Source organism: Otolemur garnettii, unplaced genomic scaffold (assembly GCF_000181295.1).
Source record: "Otolemur garnettii isolate 467f Iridium unplaced genomic scaffold, OtoGar3 scaffold00018, whole genome shotgun sequence".
Lineage (NCBI taxonomy): Eukaryota > Metazoa > Chordata > Mammalia > Primates > Galagidae > Otolemur > Otolemur garnettii.
Window position 1 is genome coordinate 17,208,960 of NW_003852413.1, and position 18,353 is coordinate 17,227,312.

Genomic DNA, 18,353 nt, shown 5'->3' on the forward strand with positions numbered 1-18,353 from the left:
AAAAAAAAAAAAACAACCCTCAAGACAGGGACAGTAGAGCATAGCATGAAACCAAGCACAGGCCCTCTGAACAGGCCATGGTGCAGAAGCTGACCTATAACCTCCAGAGCCCCTGGAGAGAATGAGGTACCAGAATACTAGTCCCCCTTTACCCAGGCTGAACTGAGTCACAGCACAGCCCCAAGGGAAAGATGTAGGGGGTGGTTTCAGTTTTCTTTTTTGGAGACAGAGTCTCACTCTGTTGCCCAGGCTAGAGTACTAGGTGTAAGCCTAGGTTGCAGCGACCTCCAATTCCTGGGCTCATGCTTGGCTAATTCTTTCTATTTTTAGGAGAGATGGGGGTCTCATTCTTACTCAGGCTGGTCTTGAACTTCTGAGCTCAAGGGATCTTCCAGCTTTGGGCTCCCAGAGTGCTAGGATTATAGGCTAAAGTGCCCAGTCTCGATTTTCTATTTGATGAGAATGTTGCAATTTGGACAATGTTGCAAATGGATCTAACTTTGTAGCTGATTTCATGCACTTTTGATGGTTCCATTACACTTCTGATAGTTGCACTGTTTTCTTTTTTGTGGGAGGTTTGGGGTGGGGAGTGGGGAAAGTGCTTTCTCCCCCATCCCTCCCGACCTGTGCCCCAGCAGGGAGTACGGGTAATGTCTGAGCAGGTGTAATGTTTTCCCCGCTGGCACAAATGTTTGTAGCCAAGAATGTATAAACCCCTATATTATGTCAGATGTCATTTATATCAAACTACCCCTCCCTAATCTGACTAATTACCTCACGATTAACACTGGTAGTCTGGTTTTGTAGTTCATCTATCCTCCTTGAACTTCAGATTCCTTCATCTGTAAAATGAAGATAATTATATTTCACAGGGGGCACTGTAAGGATTAAATATATGAAAAGCTTTTAAAAGAGTCTTAAGGTCTAAACAGATGCCAGCCCGTCAGATCTGCTCAGCAGTTGCTTAGTTGTTATGGACAGGGGATCTCAGGACCACTACAGCTCAAGAGAAACCTCTCCTGGCACCATCCAACTCTCCGGGCTCTGGTATATTCTGAAAAATCACCTGCTGATCTAAATTCAGTGTCTGAAGCAGCTTCCTTTTCCAGGGAGATCCCCTCGGCTTGTCAGTTATGTTTCAGATCACAGATCAATAATCCTGGTTATATAAGCCAGACTCTTGTGACTTGGGACGGCTTCTTAGTTTTAATAGCCCCTTCCTGACCTAAGACTCCAGATGCTGAACAGGAGGGTCAAAAGGAAGCAGGTAACCATTCCTACTCACTTCCTGGTCTACACACACTTGGGTAACACTTTTATTAAATAAATGTGCTGAAGGCAGATACACGTGTTACAGAGGGTACCATAATTTACCTTTATTGACGCAGTGGATAACATGAGGAGTCTTCCCTGGTCCTCAGGCTTTCACTGACTCTACCCTCTGCCTGGAAGATGGCCCCATGAGGGCTTTTGAAACCCTCTTCAGGGCCAGGCGCAGTGGCTCACACCTGTAATCCTAGCATTCTGGGATTCTCCCAAAAGTGGGAGAACTGCTTGAGGTCAGGAGCCTGAAACCAGCCTGAACAAGAGGAGTGATCCTGTCTTTACTAAAGACAAAAATTACCCAGGTGTGTGGCAGGCGCCTATAGTCCCAGCTACTAGGGAGGCTGAGGCTGGAGGATTGCTTGAACCCAGGAATCTGAAGTTGCTGTGAGCTAGGCTGACACTATGGCACTCTAACCTGGGCAACAGCGTGAGACTGTTTTTTTAAAAAAATTAAATAATGTTGATACTTAGATGTCAATATTTGGGAAGATGAAACAAAACCAGCTGAAATCCATGAAACCATGGATTTAGGAGGCCTTCTGCGGACTCTGGTCTATAAACCATTATGGGAGCTGCTCACCTCCATACAAGAGTACCTGAATGCACACACACACACCCACTCTGCACCCCCAGTTTACAGAGACATCAAATGTTAAGAGCTTGGTTATGATCACCAAACACGCTTCCCCAGACTCTTCTGGAGCTCTCAGCATTTCTGCCCTGGGGTCTATAACGCATCCTGTGCCCTTCTGCCCTCTGTTGTTCTGTTTGTTTGTTTAACTTGAGCTGTTGATATTTGCAGCCCTAGCCCTGTACAATATTCTTCCAAAATTAAATACAAACTGTGTGGCCAGATGCAGTGGCTCACACCTATAATCCTAGCACTCTAGGAGGCCAAGACAGGTGCATCACTTGAGTTCAGGAGTTCAAGACCAGCCTGAGCAAGAGCAAGATCCTGTTTCTACTAAAAATAGAAAAACTAGCCAGGCATTGTGGCAGGTGCCTATAGCCTCAGTTATTTGGGATCACTTGAGCCCAGGAGTTTGAGGTTGCTATGAGCTATGACACCACAGCACTCTAGCCAGGGCCACAGAATGAGACTCTATCTCAAAAAGGAAAAACAAACAAAATACAAACTCTGTTTTAGGGGTGTCTTTGTGGGGAAGGAGCTGGCCTGGCCGAGAAGACGACATTCAGTCCTCATTTACTGTGCATCGATCATGGACTGTGTACTTTGCTACTCTGCTAAATGTTTCAAATGCAAAGTTCCTCCAAGAAACTCATAATTTAGTGAACTCCACTGAGCATTAATTATCCAATAAATATTGAAGGGCAGTGGGGAGCAAGGCTGAAGAGGCGTGGGGGGCTTGTGGGAGAGATGATCCCTCTGGGCTCTCCTTATTCTGCTCACCTCCTTGGAAATGTTTCTCTAACCTGCAACCCGCTACTGCTGGTAACTGTTGGACGTATGGCTCCTTCTAGAGACATTTTACTTTTTTTTTTCTTTTTTTGCATTTTTGGCCTGGGCTGGGTTTGAACCCTCCGGCATATGGGGTGGTGCCCTACTCCTTTGATCCACAGGCGCCACCCAAGAGACATTTTACATTTTAATGGTAAAATCCAAACTCAGGGAAAGGAGGGTGGAGAGCCAGTAAGTGTATGCAGTTTGGGGGTCACCTCAGGGTGAAGATGCCAAGCTGGATTCTTTGGTCAAAGCTACTGTGTCTCAGGATTCCCTGGTGGCACAGGGAACCAATCAGACTGTGGCTATTTGTCCTGAAATTTGGTCACGCAATGTGTTCCACCAACTTTAGCCAAGAGGCAATGTCTAATTTTGACCCCAGAAATCTACTGAAATAAAATGAGGCAGCCACGAGGCCCCATTGCAGCGTTTTTACCTGGGAAATTCACCGTCAGCACTTCCTCCACCTCTCGACCAGGGTTCCCAAATCAAAACCTGTAGACCAAATGAAGCAGCATTTAAAAATCTGCAATGCATCGGTGCAGCCGGACTCTGAAAATAGCAGCTGCAGCCACAAACCAAAGAACAGGCCTTTGTGAACAAAGTGAAAGAAACTGTTTGTCCTGAGCTCATCTTTTAAGCCACGAAAGAACTCCCGACTCCTACTTAAGCAAAGATAGGAATCAATTACATGAAAGTAGGATGTCTTAGTATCTTTCTTTCTTTTTTTTTGGAGGCAGAGTCTCACTCCGTTGCCCTGGCTAGAATGCCGTGGCATCACGATAGCTCACAGCAACCTCAAACTCCTGGGCTCAAGCCATCCTCTCACCTCACCCTCCCAAGCAGCTGGGACTATAGGCACTCACCACAACCCCCAGCTAGTTTTTCTGTTTTTAGTAGAGACAGGGTCTTGCTTTTGTTCAGGCTGGTCTCCGCAACTCCTGAGCTCAGGCAACCACCCACCTCAGTCTCCCAGAGTGCTAGGATTAGAGGCATGAACCACTGCACCTAGCCTATTTTTCACTTTTTCTTCAGGGTCTTACTCTTGTCACTCTGGGTAGAGTGCTGTGGCATCATAGCTCAGAGCAACATCAATCTCCTGGGCTTGAGTCATTCTCATTTCAACCTCCTGAGTAGTTAGGACTACACATATGCACCACTATGCCTGCCTAGTTTTTCTATTTTAGTGTGTGTGGGTGTCTCACTCTTACTCAGGGTGGTCTCGAACTCCTAAACTCAAGCAATCTACCCACCTCAGCCTCCCAGAGTGCTGGGATCATGAATATGAACCACTGTGCCTGGCATGTCTTAGTACCTTAGATTTTCCTTTTCCTACTAAGTTCTACAAGGCCCTAATTTCCAACCAGAGCCCAAGAGAGTGTGATCGTACATGAAGGGAGATAGTAGACCTATGGCAAAGCATAGATGTTACAGCATTAACCAAAGTCAGGCTCCAGAAGAACCATGAAAAACAGGAGATGAATCCCTTTCAAGGTGTAAAAACCCATGTTCTCCAGGTGATCATGGCCAAGGCTGACACTGGGTGTGGCTTTCAGGAACATGGCTTCACTCTGATAGCTTCAGTGCACCTGTCTCAAACTAAATTGTCCCTCATTTTTCAAACACCATCGAATTTATCTTCTCAGCCAATTTAGCACTACTTGGGGAGACAAGTCAGTTTCAGAAACACTTCTCTATTAAAAGTTGCCATCTAAACCACACAACTTCCTGAGCAGCTTCACACCTGGAGCTACCTTTTAGCCCAGCACAGTACATTCTTGCACTGAGTATATCAAAAGACACCATTTGGAGTCAGTCAGTCCAGACAGTATGGATTTTTTGAGTGGCACTGAGGTCATACATGTGGAATTGTCCTCTGCCCACCACTAGTGATTCTGTGGCTGAAACATTACACAAAGTGCCTGAGAGAGTTCAAGACCGCCTGACAGACAAAAAGCCAGAGAGCTTAACAGATGGCAGGGAATAAAGGGAACAGTAGCAGAAGCCCCACCTTCTCCGTCCATCCAAGCCAGGTGCCAGGAAGGTATAATAAACACAGTTCTTACTGCTTTGAAATGCTTTACAGATGCCAAAGGATGGCTTTGGTGGCTCATTTAAAGTAAGGTATCTATTCTTCATTTTATTTTTATTTTTTTGTTGTTGTTGAAACAGAGCTTCACTGTGTTATCCTTGTTAGAGTGCTGTCGCATCACAGCTCATAGCAACCTCAAACTCTTGGGCTCAAGTGATCTTGTCTCAGCCTCCCAAGTAGCTAGGACTACAGGTGCTCACCATATCACCCAGTTAGTTTTTCTATTTTTAGTAGAGATAAGGTCTTGCTCTTGCTCAGACTGGTCTTGAACTAAGCTCAGGCAATCCACCTACCCTTAGCCTCCCAGAGTGCTAGGACTACAGCCATGAGCCACTGCACCCAGCCTTCTTTTCTTCTACCATTTAAAACCCACTAGGTGGAGCCAAGCAAGGTAGACAACACAGAGGGAGAGGGGTGCTATATCCCTGCGGGGGTGCTGGACTCAGCACAGGATGAAGAGGATATGTAATGGAGTGATGGTAATGCTGGTGTGGTGTGGGTGTCAGAGCCCAATAGAGAGCAAAGCATATATGTGTGGGTGGTGGCAAAAGGTATTGAGGATCATGGAAGTCAGGCTCTTTCCTGTTGGTTGGGAAGGTAGTTCTAAGTACAGAAAGGGAGAAAACTAGAATAAATTTTGTGGTATTGGATTACAATCAAAGATACTAACTTGAACTGAGTTTTCTGTTCCTTTTTTTTTTCCCAGAGTCTCACTCTGTCACCCTGGCTAGAGTGTCGTGACATCACAGATCACAGCAACCTCAAACTCCTGGGCTCAAGTGATCCTCTTGCCTCAGGCTCCTAAGTAGCTGGGACTACAGGCCTGTGCCACCATGTCCAGCTAATCTTTCTATTCTTAGAGATGGGGTTTCACTCTTGCTCAGGCTGGTCTTGAACTTCTGAGCTCAAGCAATCTACCCACTGTGGCCTCCCAGAGTGCTAGGATTATAGGGGTGAGCCACAGTGCCTGGCCTGAACTGAGTTTTCAATATAAATAGTTGTACACATATATCCCTGAGCTCTATGTACTTAGAGAGCCTGGGAACAGGAACGCCCCAAGAGCAATGAACACACATAAGTTATCCTTTTTTGATTTCTAAATCTCTCACTCTACTAAAAGAATCAGAACTCCTTGGGGGAAATGACTGAGTCCAGAGTGGGGCACAGAAAAGCACAAGAGCCTGAAACAACTTGTGCTTGACATGCTCAGAGGAATGTGTTAAAAGGCCACAGGTACAGGGCTGGGCGAGGTGGCTCACACCTGTAATCCTAGCACTCTGGGAGGCCAAGGCAGGTGGATTGCCCTGAGCTCACAGACCAGCCTGAGCCAGAGGGAGACCCCCAACTCTAAAAACAGCTGGGTGTTGTGGTAGGTGCCTGTAGTCCAGCTACTCGGGAGGCTGAGGCAAGAGAATCACTTAAGCCCAAGAGTTTGAGGTTGCTATGAGCTGTGATGTCAGAGCACTCTACTGAGAGCGACAAATGAGACTCTGTCTCAAAAAAAAAAAAAAAAAAGTCATAGAAACCAATTTGAAGGGGCTTTTCCCCACTGGCCAAATAATGTAAGCATTAACAGCAATGGATCATACCAGTAAATATTAGGTGGAATGAATGGTGAGATTAGGAATCACTATTTGGCAACCATCATAGTAGTAATTCAGTGAAGAAATAGCAATGTATACTGAAACTAGAGGGTGAAAATTTGATGAAGATACCAGGCATGGTGGCACACACCTGTTATCCTAGCACTTTGGAGTCCAAGGTGGGAGTATCACTTGAAGCTAGGAGTTAGAGATCAACCTTAGCAAGAGACCAATCCCGTCTCTACAAAAAATACAAAGATTAGTTGGGCATGGTGATGCAGGCCTATAGTCCCAGCTACTTGGGAGGCCGAGACAGGAGGATCTCTTGAGTCCAGGACTTGAGGCTGCAGTGAGTTATAAGGCCACTGTACTTCAGCCTGGGTGAGAGAGTGAGACCCTGTCTCAGAAAAATAACAACAAAAAAGGGCAGCCATGGTGGCTCACTCCTGTAATCTTAGCACTCTTAGAGGCCGAGGCAGGTGGATTGCCTGAGTGCAGGAGTTCAAGATCAGCCTGAACAATCACCCTGCTTCTACTAAAAATAGAAAATGTAGTCAGTTGTTCTGGCAGTCACTGGTAGTCTCAGCTACTTAGGAATCTAAGGCAAGAGGATCATTTGAGTCCAAGAGTTTGTGGTTGCTCTGAGCTATGATGCCAAGGCATTCTACCCAGGGTAACAAGAGTAACACTGTTTTAAAAAAAAAAAAAAAGTTGTAACGAAGCATTGTAGCAGGTGCCTATAGTCCCTAGCTACTTTGGAGGCTGAGGCAAGAGAATCATTTGAGCCCAAAAGTTTGAGGTTGCTGTGAGCTGTGATGTCACAGCACTCTACCAAGGGTGACAAAGTGAGACTCTGCTTCAAAAAAAAAAAAAAAAAAGTGGCTTCGCATCCATGGCTCAAGTGGCTAAGGCACCAGCCACATACACCTAAGGTGGCAGGTTCAAATCCAGCCCAGCTCGCCAAACAACAATGACGGCTGCAACCAAAAGATAGCTGGGCGTTGTAGCAGGCGCCTGTGGCCCCAGCTACTTGGGAGGCGGAGGCAGGAGACTCACTTGAGCCCAGGAGTGGGAGTTGCTGTGAGCTGTGATGCCACAGCACTCTACCCAGGGGGACAACTGGAGTCTCTGTCTCAAAAAAAATAAAAAAGTTTAACAGGATATTTATAGTCTCACTTCCTTACAAAATACTTGTTAGTAACTTTACAGTGGAGAACCCTGGCAGATAGGCAGACACTACTTCAACTACATGACTTCACCAATAATGGAGAAATTTAGTATCATTTATTATCTGATACAATGCACTGGGAAGAACATATCACTTCTGATCATCCTGCTAAACAAAAATAAATAAACCAAACCAAATCATGAGAAAACACTACCCCAATTAGTTTACATAGTAGCCTGTAACATACATACATATATATTTTTGAGACAGTCTCTTTGTTGCACAGGTTACAGTGCAGTCACGTCACCATAGTTCACTGCAACCTCAGACTCCAGATGAACTGGGACCACAGGTGTGCACTACAACACCCAACTAATTTTTTCTGTTTTTAACAAGATGGCTCCTGCTCAGGCTGCTCTCAAACTCTTTGAAGTGATCCTCCTGCCTCAGCCTCTCAGAGTGCTAGGATTACAACTGCACCCAGCTTATAATCTTAACATATCAGGATTCCAAAAGCAAGCCTGCATTATTTCAGACTGAAGAAGACTGAGACCTAACTATTAAATTCAACACAGTGGTGAGCTTGCGTGTGATAAGGACTATCGGGAAAACTTGAGTGGTTTGTGGATGGTAGGGTTTCCATGTGTTTCTGCTTGTGATGGATATTTACTGTGATATGGGATACCAGGACATCACCTTATAGCTTAGTCTCAAACGACTCAAAAAATAATATTTCTTCGACTATTCCTCTACTATACTATTCTGCAAACTTGGAATTCTTTCAAAACAAAGGAAAACGAAGTTTTACAAGAAGGTGAAATCCAGGCATCACTTTGAATTTTAAAGTTTCCTTCTTTTCATTATGGAAAGTATCCCCATTTTCTGAAATTTTATTTTAAATTCTTTTCGAGACAGTCTTCTCACTTTGTCACCCCGGTAGAGTACTGTGGCATCACAGCTCACAGAAACCTCAAGCTCTTAGGCATGAATGACCCTCTTGCCTCAGCCTCCCAAGTAGCTGGGACTACAGGCGCCCACTATAACGCCTAGCTAGGTCTGTTCTCCTGAGTTCAGGCAATCCACCTGCCTCGGCCTCCCAGAGTGCTAGGATTACAGGTGTGAGCCACTGAGCCTGGCATTTTCTGAAATTCTTTTTTTTTTTTTTTGAAACAGAGTATCATTATGTCGCCCTGGGTAGAGTGGGTAGAGTGCTCTGGCATCTCAGCTCACAGCAACCTCAAACTCTTGGGCTCAAGTAATCCTCTTGCCTCAGCCTCCCAAGTAACTGGGACTACAGGTATCCACCACAACGCCTGGCTATTTTTAGAGATGAGGTCTTGTTCTGGCTCAGGCTGGTGTCAAACCTGAGGTCTCAAACCTCAGGCAATCCACTGACCTCAACCTCCCAGAGTGCTAGGATTATAGGCATAAGCCACCTCACCCAGCCCCTTTATTCGTTTTTGTATTAATCAATGATAATTGCCCAGCCCATGTAATTAAAATTCCCAAATAGTTTAATACAACTTCAAATAACAACACATCATCTACAGCTTTTTCACATGACAATAAATTCTTATTTTTAGTTCTTTTTATGGAAAATTTTTTCTTTAGATACTATTTCCAAATGGTATTTTTGAAATTCCTAATTCCCATGAATAACATTTCAGTTATTAGTTACAAAATGGCAAGACAGACTGAGATCTCAAAAAGAACTTGGGAAAGTATACATTAAAAGGGCTTCACAAATATAAAGCAGAATTGTTAAAATTCTGATAAAAAGCAATATTGTTAGGTTCAAGGTTTGAATCTGAATTTTTGAACTGTCCAATACCAACAAGACACTTTACAGGTATTCTTTTCTATTTATTTATATTACTATATTTTAAGAGATACAGGTTCACTATATTGTTCAAGCTGAACTTGAACTCCTGGGCTTACAGGATCTTCCTGCCTTGGCCTGTAAAATAGCTGGTACTACAAGTATGTACTGCCATCTGGCACACTGTAGGTAATACAGATAATTCTTTTTTTTTTTTTTTTTTTTTTGATACAGAGTCTCAAGCTATCACCCTGGGTAGAGTGCCATGGTGTCAAAGCTCACAGCAACCTCCAACTCTCAGGCTCAAGTGATCCTCTTGCCTCAGTTTTTCTATTTTTAGTAGAGATGGGATCTTGCTTTTTGCTCAGGTTGGTCTCAAACTCGTGAGCTCAATGATCCACCTACCTCGGCCTCCCAGAGTGCTAGGATTACAGGTGTGAGCCACTTTGCCCAGCCTAGGTAATTTTTTTAAAAAAGCCTCAAGTCTGGGTGTGGAGCCTCATGCCTGTCATCTAGCACTTTCTGAGGCCAAGATGGGAAGATGGCTTGAGGTCAGGAGTTTAAGACCAGCCTGGGCAACATAGTGAGAACTTGTTTTCATAAAAGATTTAAAAAATAAATTAGCCAGGCGTGGTCACATGCCTCTAAGTCCCAGCTACTTGGGAGGCTGAGGGAGAAGGATCTCTTGAACCCAAGAATTTGATTACAGTGGGCTATCAGTGCATCACATCACGCCAGCCTAGACAACAGAATGAGACTGCCTCAAAAAACGTACAACAGACCCCCTCAACATAATGAGCCCGCGTTGTGTCAGTAGCAGTATCCCTCAGGTGGTGCTGGACAGAAGAGGCTTGCGGTATTTGCACTGAATCCACACTCGGTACATTGTCAGCTGTTTCCCTCGGTTCACTTGCAATCGGCGGTCCACCAGGTTCTGAACCTTTTCCAGTCCAGCAGTAGTGAAAAGTGTGTCCAGTTCATCTAGTTTGGAAAAAAGATATCCCCCCAAAAGGCATTTTTGTCTATGACATTCCATGTTAACCAGGGCCCTTGAGATCGCTGTCATTATGTATTTTAAGTGGCATGAAGAGAGCTGTTCAGCTATATATGCAGTGGGCTTGGTAACAGCAGGTTCATGTTTGGTAGGGGAAACTGAACCCCTTTGAGCAGAGCAGACTGGAACCCAGAGATAAGTCTTCTCCAGGAGTCAGCTGAGGAAGAGCATTTTTATTTTATTTACTTATTTATTTAGAGACAGAGTCTTACTTTGTTGCCCTTGGTAGAGTGCTGTGGCATCACGACTCACAGCAAACTCCAACTACTGGACTAAAGCAATTCTCTTGCCTCAGCCTCCTGAGTAGCTGGGACTGCAGGTGACCACCAGAATGCCCAGCTACTTTTTTAAAGATGGAGTCTTGCTCCTGCTCAGGCTGGTCTGGAACTGGTGCGCTCAGGCAATCCACCTGTCTGGGCCTCCCAGAGGGCTAGGATTACAGGTGTGAGCCACCAAGCCAGGCCCTAGGGGAGTCATTTTTAAGAAGGCAAAAGATATAAGTCAGTTATTGTTTTAGAACTTTTGACTCAGATGGTGCCTATGGATCAAAGGAGTAGGGCCCCATATGCTGGAGGTGTTGGGTTCAAACCCAGCCCCGGCCAAAAAAAAAAAAAAAACCTTTTGGCTTATATTTAGCCTTCAGTGTTCTGTAAACACTTTAAAAGTATACACAAATATCTACATATATGTATGTCAAAGCAACTTTTTTACGGAAGAGGCTTCATCATTTTAACCAAAGGCTCAAAGGAGTGAGTGACCCAGTAAAGGGTGAAGGAGTGAAGCATTCATAAGGCTCTACTGGAGGTGAAGCTGGCACACAGGAATAGTGGCAGAGGACAGCAGTTCCAGCTTATACCTGGAACCTGGGGAAATGACTTGCCCTTGAGCAGGTGCACCTAGACATAGCCTAGCAGAGAGCATGAAACAGGCTGGACTAGAACTGGCACGTTTCCCATTTTGGACAAAGTGATAGAAAGAGCAAAGCAGTGGGGGAAGAGCAAAGAAGAGGCTAACAGTACACACAAGCCAGGGCTGTCTAGGGACCAGTGAACAGGTCCAGATGAGTGTTTCATACCTTGTGTGAAGAAGTAAACTCTGGTGCCATCACCTCTCACATAGAAATTTCCAGACAGACACTGACCTGTGGAATGATATGGTAAAAGTCAGTTTCCACTGTGGTCACTGTCCTTTTGCATGACCTTCCATGTGTCTACACACACAAATCTAAATCTGACAACTCACAGCTGGTTTATATTGTGAATACTCCTTCCCTTCTTTTTATTATTATTATTATTTTTGAGACAGTCTCACTATGTCATCCTCGTTCATTAAGAGTGCCGTAGCATCACAACTCACAGCAACCTCCAACTCTTGAGCTTAAGCGATTGTCTTGCATCAGCCTTCCAAATAGCTGGGACTACAGGCGTCTGCCACAATGCCTAGCTATTTTTTGTTACAGTTGTCATTGTTGTTTAGCTGGCCGGGGTCAGGTTCGAACCCGCCACCTTCAGTGTATGTGGTTGGTGCTGTAACCACTGTGCTATAGGTCCCGAGCCCTTCTTTTTATTAACTGAGAGTTGGTTTTCAAAATCTCATACCTTCTCTTCTGCTGTTAACCTCCTGACTTTATCTTAACAACCTGGCATGTAATCCTTCCACATCTCTCTGAGCACCAATATCATCACACATTTGTGTATCTTTCCCCCCCAGAGACCATTATTCACAGGATCAAGCTGAAAATACTCATCTGCACCTTATTTCTCTCAGTAATACAGAATGGAAATCCCTCTAACCCAGCCATATGGGGTCTACCTCAGGTGACAAGTACAACATCCTCTTATCCAGAGGCATTCATTTTGTTTCCAAGATTTTGCTTATCTACATATATTATGTGCTTGCACTTTCCAAAAACTACTGGATTGAATACAGTATGGGTGTTTTATACAGAGCCATAAAAATTCACATTTCTATCAGTAATGAAGGTGTACCCTTTTCTCTGAATTGACCAGCAAAAAGAAACATTATCTTGTTATTTTCATTTCCTTGTAGTTTAGTTCACTGGTTAGATATGCTCTTCTGTGAACAGAATCTAAATATTCCTTGCCTGTCTTTTGAGTGGGTCACTGATCTTGTTCTTATCAATTTCATGACAGCCCTCTGAGGAACATAGATATTAAGTCTGTTAAAATGTGCTGAAAATATTCCTTCTCAATCTCTCATGTCTTTTGAGCTTTTAATGGCATCTTTTGTCATACCACATTTAAAATTATTTATGTCTTTCAAATGTCTTTCTAAAAATAGCTCTTCTATACGTAGCTATCTTGGTTTAAAAGACCTCGGTATCTAGATCATACAGCCTACTAAGTTTTCTTCAAAAATATACAACTTTTAGCCTATTTTAAATTGCTTTATATATGGAGCTCAAATTTGAGAGTCACTATTCTGATGGGCAAAACCACTGTTTTGATTATTATATCAAAATACCTTTTTTTTTTTTTTTTTTTGAGACAGAGCCTCAAGCTATCCCCCCGGGTCGAGTACCGTGGCATCACATCTCACAGCAACCTCCAACTCCTGGGCTCAAGCAAGTCTCCTGCCTCAGCCTCCCAAGTAGCTGGGACCACAGGCGCCCGCCACAATGCCCAGCTATTTTCTGGTTGCAGCTGTCATTGTTGTTTTGGTGGGCCCGGGCTGGATTCAAACCTACCACCTTAGGTGTATGTGGCTGGAGCCTTAGCCACTTGAGCCACAGGCACCAAGCCCAAAATACCTTTTTTAAACCGAAGCTGAGCCATGTCATAGCGTCCGTAATCTCGCAGAAGCATCATCCCTCCAGGCTTTAGAAGCCTGCTCAGTGTGTTGATAACCTTCTGCATCCTGTGGGGCAGCAGGAATGACAATCAGGTCTCCTTAAGAACAGGGTTCCCTTTCTCTGTAGCATATGCCCAAAGCCAGCTGACCTCTTTCCTATTTGACAAACCACCCTGGAATCTCAGCTTCTCTGCCCTTGCTTGAGTTAGAACTGGAGTACACGTAGCTGCCTGCCTGCTCACAGGGGTGGCCTCAACCTGCTGCCCTCACCCTGAAGAGCACCCAGGACAACCTGCTTCTGTCATAGGGCTTCAGGGTGGGGAAAAGTTCCACGCCTTCTGGCTGGCTCACTTTCTCCTGGGACAGCCCTTCCTGCCTTGTGCTTTAGTGGCTCTCTGAGCAGATTCCCAATCACTGAGAGAGGACCACTAGGTGACACATCTACCTGTCACACTTGACCTGAGCTCTTTCTTTTCAGAGACTGCATGAAGACTTGTCCTTAAGAATTGACAATTTGCCAGGCGTGGTGGCTCACGTCTACAATCCTAGCACTCTGGGAGGCCAAGGTGGGTGGATTGCTGAGTTCAAGAGCAGCCTGAGCTAGAGTGAGACCCTGTCTCTACTAAAAATACAAAAAAACTGAGGCAAGAGGATCACTTGAGCCCAAGAATTGGAGGTTGCTGTGAGCCATGATGTTGCCATGGTGTTCTACCCAGGGCAACAGCGTGAGACTCTATCTCAAAAAGAACTTACAATTTACATGGTAATACAATCAGTACACATATAAGTACTACAGGCAGAGGGCATACATTCACACCTGCACTTCCATATGCAGGGTTCTTCGAATTCTTGGTGCAGGGGTAAATGTTCATCACTTCAGAAGTATAAATACTACAAACTTAGAAAAAACATTTCAAAGTCTATTTAAATTTTGAATAACAATATTTTTTTTCTTTTGAGACAGAGCCTCAAGCTATCCCCCTGGGTAGAGTGCCGTGGCTTCACAGCTCACAGCAACCTCCAACTCCTAGGCTCAAGCGAAGTCTCCTGCCTCAGCCTCCCAAGTAGCTGGGACCACAGGCGCCCGCCACAATGCCCTGCTATTTTTTGGTTGCAGCCGTCATTGTTGTTTGGCTGGGCCGAGCTGGATTCAAACCTGCCACCTTAGGCGTATATGGCTGGCCCCTTAGCCACTTGAGCCACAGGCGCCGAGCCACAATTTTTTTTTTGAGACAGAGCCACACTTTGTCATTCTCCCTAGCGTGTTGTGGCATCATAGCTCACAGTAACCTCAAACTCTTGGGCTCAAGTGATTCTCTTGCCTTAGCCTCCCGAGTAGCTGGAACTACAGGTGCCCGCCACAATGCCCAACTATTTTTAGACGCAAGGTCTCACTCTTGCTCAGGCTGGTCTTGAACCTGTGAGCTTAGGCCAATCCACCTTCCTCGGCCTCCCTAAGTGCATGAGCCACGGCACCTGACGTGAATAACAAGTTTTTAATGTTTTGTTTTAGACCACAGTAATTTTTTAAAAAATTTGCATCATTTGAACTGCTGTTATGAAAGTTCAGTACCATGCCAGGCCCTTTGGGCTATCCTTCATATGCTTTTAGTTCACACTCATAACATCTTCTTTAGGTCAGATGATGTCAATGCCATCCTAGAGGAAAGTGGGCTACAGAAGGACAGGCACTCAAAGATCTTGCTTGGTGGAGCCAGCACTGGGTCCATGGACTCCCAGAACACACAAGGATCTCACTCCTCAGGCTTTACAGTCTTCAGTCATTTGATCTTCCAGCTTTCTGACATCAGCTTTCCTTGACCTTTCACACTAATTTACTTTATCATCTTTTCATTGCCTCTGATGTTCAGAGAGTGAGTAGCTTTCTGAAGTCTCTAAGAAGCTATCCTAATCCCATGATTTTGGGTGTTTGGTTTGCACCGGTTGCTGTAAATGTACCTGCCAACCTCCTGGCCTGTCTTGACTCAAAGGCTTCTCCCCCATTCTTTGTAATTATTAAACTATAATGGTTTAATTTTTTAAACCACAATAAAACTACTATAGGCTTGGCATGTATGGCTCAAGCGGCTAAGGCACCAGCCACATACACCTGAGCTGGCAGATTCAAATACAGCCCAGGCCCGCCAAACAATGATGGCTGCAACCAAAAAATATATAGCTGGGCATTGTGGCAGGCACCTGTAGTCCCAGCTACTTAGGAGGCAGAGGCAGGAGAATCACTAGAGCCTAGGAGTTGGAGGTTGCTGTGAGCTGTGATGCCACAGCACTCTACCTAGGGCAACAGCTTGAGGCTCTGTCCCCCACCCCACCCCCCCAAAATAATACTACAGTTAGCAAACAGACATTTAGAGGACTTTAAGATTTAGGAAAATGATTGGGATGTTCATATCACAGTGGATGGTGTGTCATCTTTCTATCAAAACATTAATGAAACCCTTTTTGAGTCCAACTCTAGTACCAAAGACTGGTATAACCAAATCTTTGTTTTTATCAGGCCAAATGGTCAAGGGACCTAAAACTTACTTGTCTGGAACAATTGCTGAAAGAACAAATATGAGAATGATGATATCAAGGCTGTCGTTGGGTACTGGATAACTCTTCTCTTCATCACACAGATCATGAACAAATGCAAAACACCGAGAAGGATCATATTCTGAATGTGTCTGCAGATAGGTAGAAAAGATAAATGGGTTGGCTCGGCACCTATGGCTCAACCGGCTAAGGCGCCAGCCACGTACACCTAAGGTGGCGGGTTCGAATCCCCAGCCCAGACCCGCCAAAACAACAATGATGGCTGCAACCAAAAAATAGCCGGGCGTTGTGGCGGGCGCCTGTGGTCCCAGCTACTTGGGAGGCGGAGGCAAGAGACTCGCTTGAGCCCAGGAGTTGGAGGTTGCTGTGAGCTATAATGCCATGGCACTCTACCCAGGGGGACAGCTTGAGGCTCTGTCTCAAAAAAAAAAAAAAAGATAAATGGGTTAAAAAATGTTAACAGAGGATAGGCAAGGAGGCTCACACCTATAATCCTATGACTGTGAGGCTGAAGCAGATGGAATGCTTGAGCTCAGGAGTTTGAAACCAGCCTGAGAAGAGCAAGACCCTGTCTCTAAAAAATAACTGGGTGTTGTAACAGTGCCTGTGGTCCCAGCTACTCGGAAGGCTGAGGCAAGAGAATCACTTACACCCAAGAGTTTGAGGTTGCTGTAAGCTGTGCTCTGTCTCAGGAAAAAAAAAAAAAAAAAAAAAAAAATTGAAGCTAGCAGAGGTTGGTTTGTGAAGTTTAAGGAAAGAAGCATTTTCTAAAACATAAAGTACAAGATGAAATAGCAAATGCTGATGGAGAAGCTGCAGCATATTACCCAGAAGATCTAACTAAGATAAACAGACATGTGCTGTAATGATTAGGAATATATCCTGTGGAAAGTAGCAGCAGTTACATTTACAGCAAGATAAGCTTTTCTCCAGGCTCTCTTAACATTTTCCTTTCTTTCTTTCTTTTTTTTTTTTTTTGAGACAGAGTCTCACTTTGTTGCCCTCGGTAGAGTGGCGGGGGTGTCATAGCTCACAGCAACCTCAAACTCTTCAGCTCAACTGATCCTCTTGCCTCAGCCTCCCGAGTGACTGAGACTATAGGTGCCTACCACAACACCCAGCTACTTTTAGGGACAAGGTCTCACTCTGGCTCAGGCTTCTCACACCCATTAGCTCAGGCAATCCACCTGTGGCCTCAGCCTCCCAAGTGCTAGGATTTACAGGCATGAATCACCATGCCTGGCCCTTTTTTCTTTTTTGAGACAGAGTCTCAAGCTGTTGCCCTGGGTATAGTGCCATGGTAATATCATAGCTCATAGCAACCTCCAACTCTTAGGCTCAAGCAATCCTCTTGCCTCAGTTTTTCTATTTTTTTTAGTAGAGACGGGGTCTCATTCTTGCTCTGGCTGGTCTCGAACTCATGAGCTCAAGGGATCCACCCGCCTTTGCCTCCCAGAGTGCTAGGATTATAGGTGCCTGCCACTATGCCCAGCCACTAGCTCCAGACTTTTTCTGCTGCAACTTCCTCACCTCTCTCTCTGAAGTGAAGAGAGTTGGGTCCTTGTTTAGGATTCGGCTTTGGCTTAAGGGAACATTGTGGCTGGTTTAATGTTTTACCCAGGTCAGACACAGTGGCTTATGCCTATAATCCTAGCACTCTGGGAGGCTGAGGCAGGAAGACTGCTTAAGCTCAGGAGTTCAACACCAGCCTGAGCAAGAGGGAGATCCCGTCTCTACTAAAAATATAAAAATTGGCCAGGCAGTGTGGCATGCACCTATAGTCCCAGCTATTCAGGAGTCTAAGGTAAGAGATCTCTTGAGCTCAGGAGTTTGAGGTTGCAGTGAGCTATGATGATACTACTACACTCTAACCTTGGCAACAGACCAAAACTGCGTTAAATAAACAAAAAACTGGCTGGGCACAGGTGGCTCATATTGGTAATCCCAGCACTCTGGGAGGCCAAGGAAGGTGGATAGCTTGAGCTCAGAAGTTTGAGCCCAGCCTGAGCAAGAGTGAGACCCTGTCTCTACTAAAAATAGAAAAACTGAGGCAAGAGGGAGCTTGAGCCCCAGAGTTGGAGGTTGCTGTGAGCTATGATGATGCCATGGCACTCTACCCAGGGTGACAGCTTGAGATTGTCTTAAAAAAAAAAAAAAACCTGACATGGGGTTGCCACAAATCTTTAATTTGTAAAAAATGCAACAAGTGCCAAGTGCAATAAAATGAAGTGTGCTTGCATCAGTAATTCCTTTACTTGCAGACTCCAATACAATGAGAATATAGGCAGAGACCTTTAAGGACCTTTAGGACACCCCCTTTCCCTTTAGCCAATGAAAACTACCAATAGAAGCCACTGCACTTACCTGAACTAGGTCTATAGCTATCGAAGAAAAATCACAACAGTAAACAAAGAGTCCTGGGTCACTGAAATAGGAATAGAAAACAGAATAATTAGATTATAACTGGACTATGTCTATTCTCTTT

The 18,353-nt window shown here is 44.8% G+C and overlaps 1 protein-coding gene across 1 annotated transcript in view; it reads right to left on the reverse strand.

Moving 5' to 3' along the window:
• Positions 1–10,081: 10,081 nt before the first annotated feature.
• Positions 10,082–18,353, reverse strand: part of METTL2A (methyltransferase like 2A) — an 18,346-nt gene continuing 10,074 nt past the window's right edge. Inside the window, exons 5-9 of the mRNA XM_003786218.3 lie at positions 18,233–18,293; positions 15,860–15,999; positions 13,275–13,381; positions 11,580–11,645; positions 10,082–10,431 (exon numbers count right to left, since the gene is read on the reverse strand). Coding sequence (XP_003786266.1) covers positions 10,277–10,431; positions 11,580–11,645; positions 13,275–13,381; positions 15,860–15,999; positions 18,233–18,293 — 529 coding nt within the window. The 3' untranslated portion in view covers positions 10,082–10,276. The remainder of the gene's footprint in view (positions 10,432–11,579; positions 11,646–13,274; positions 13,382–15,859; positions 16,000–18,232; positions 18,294–18,353) is intronic.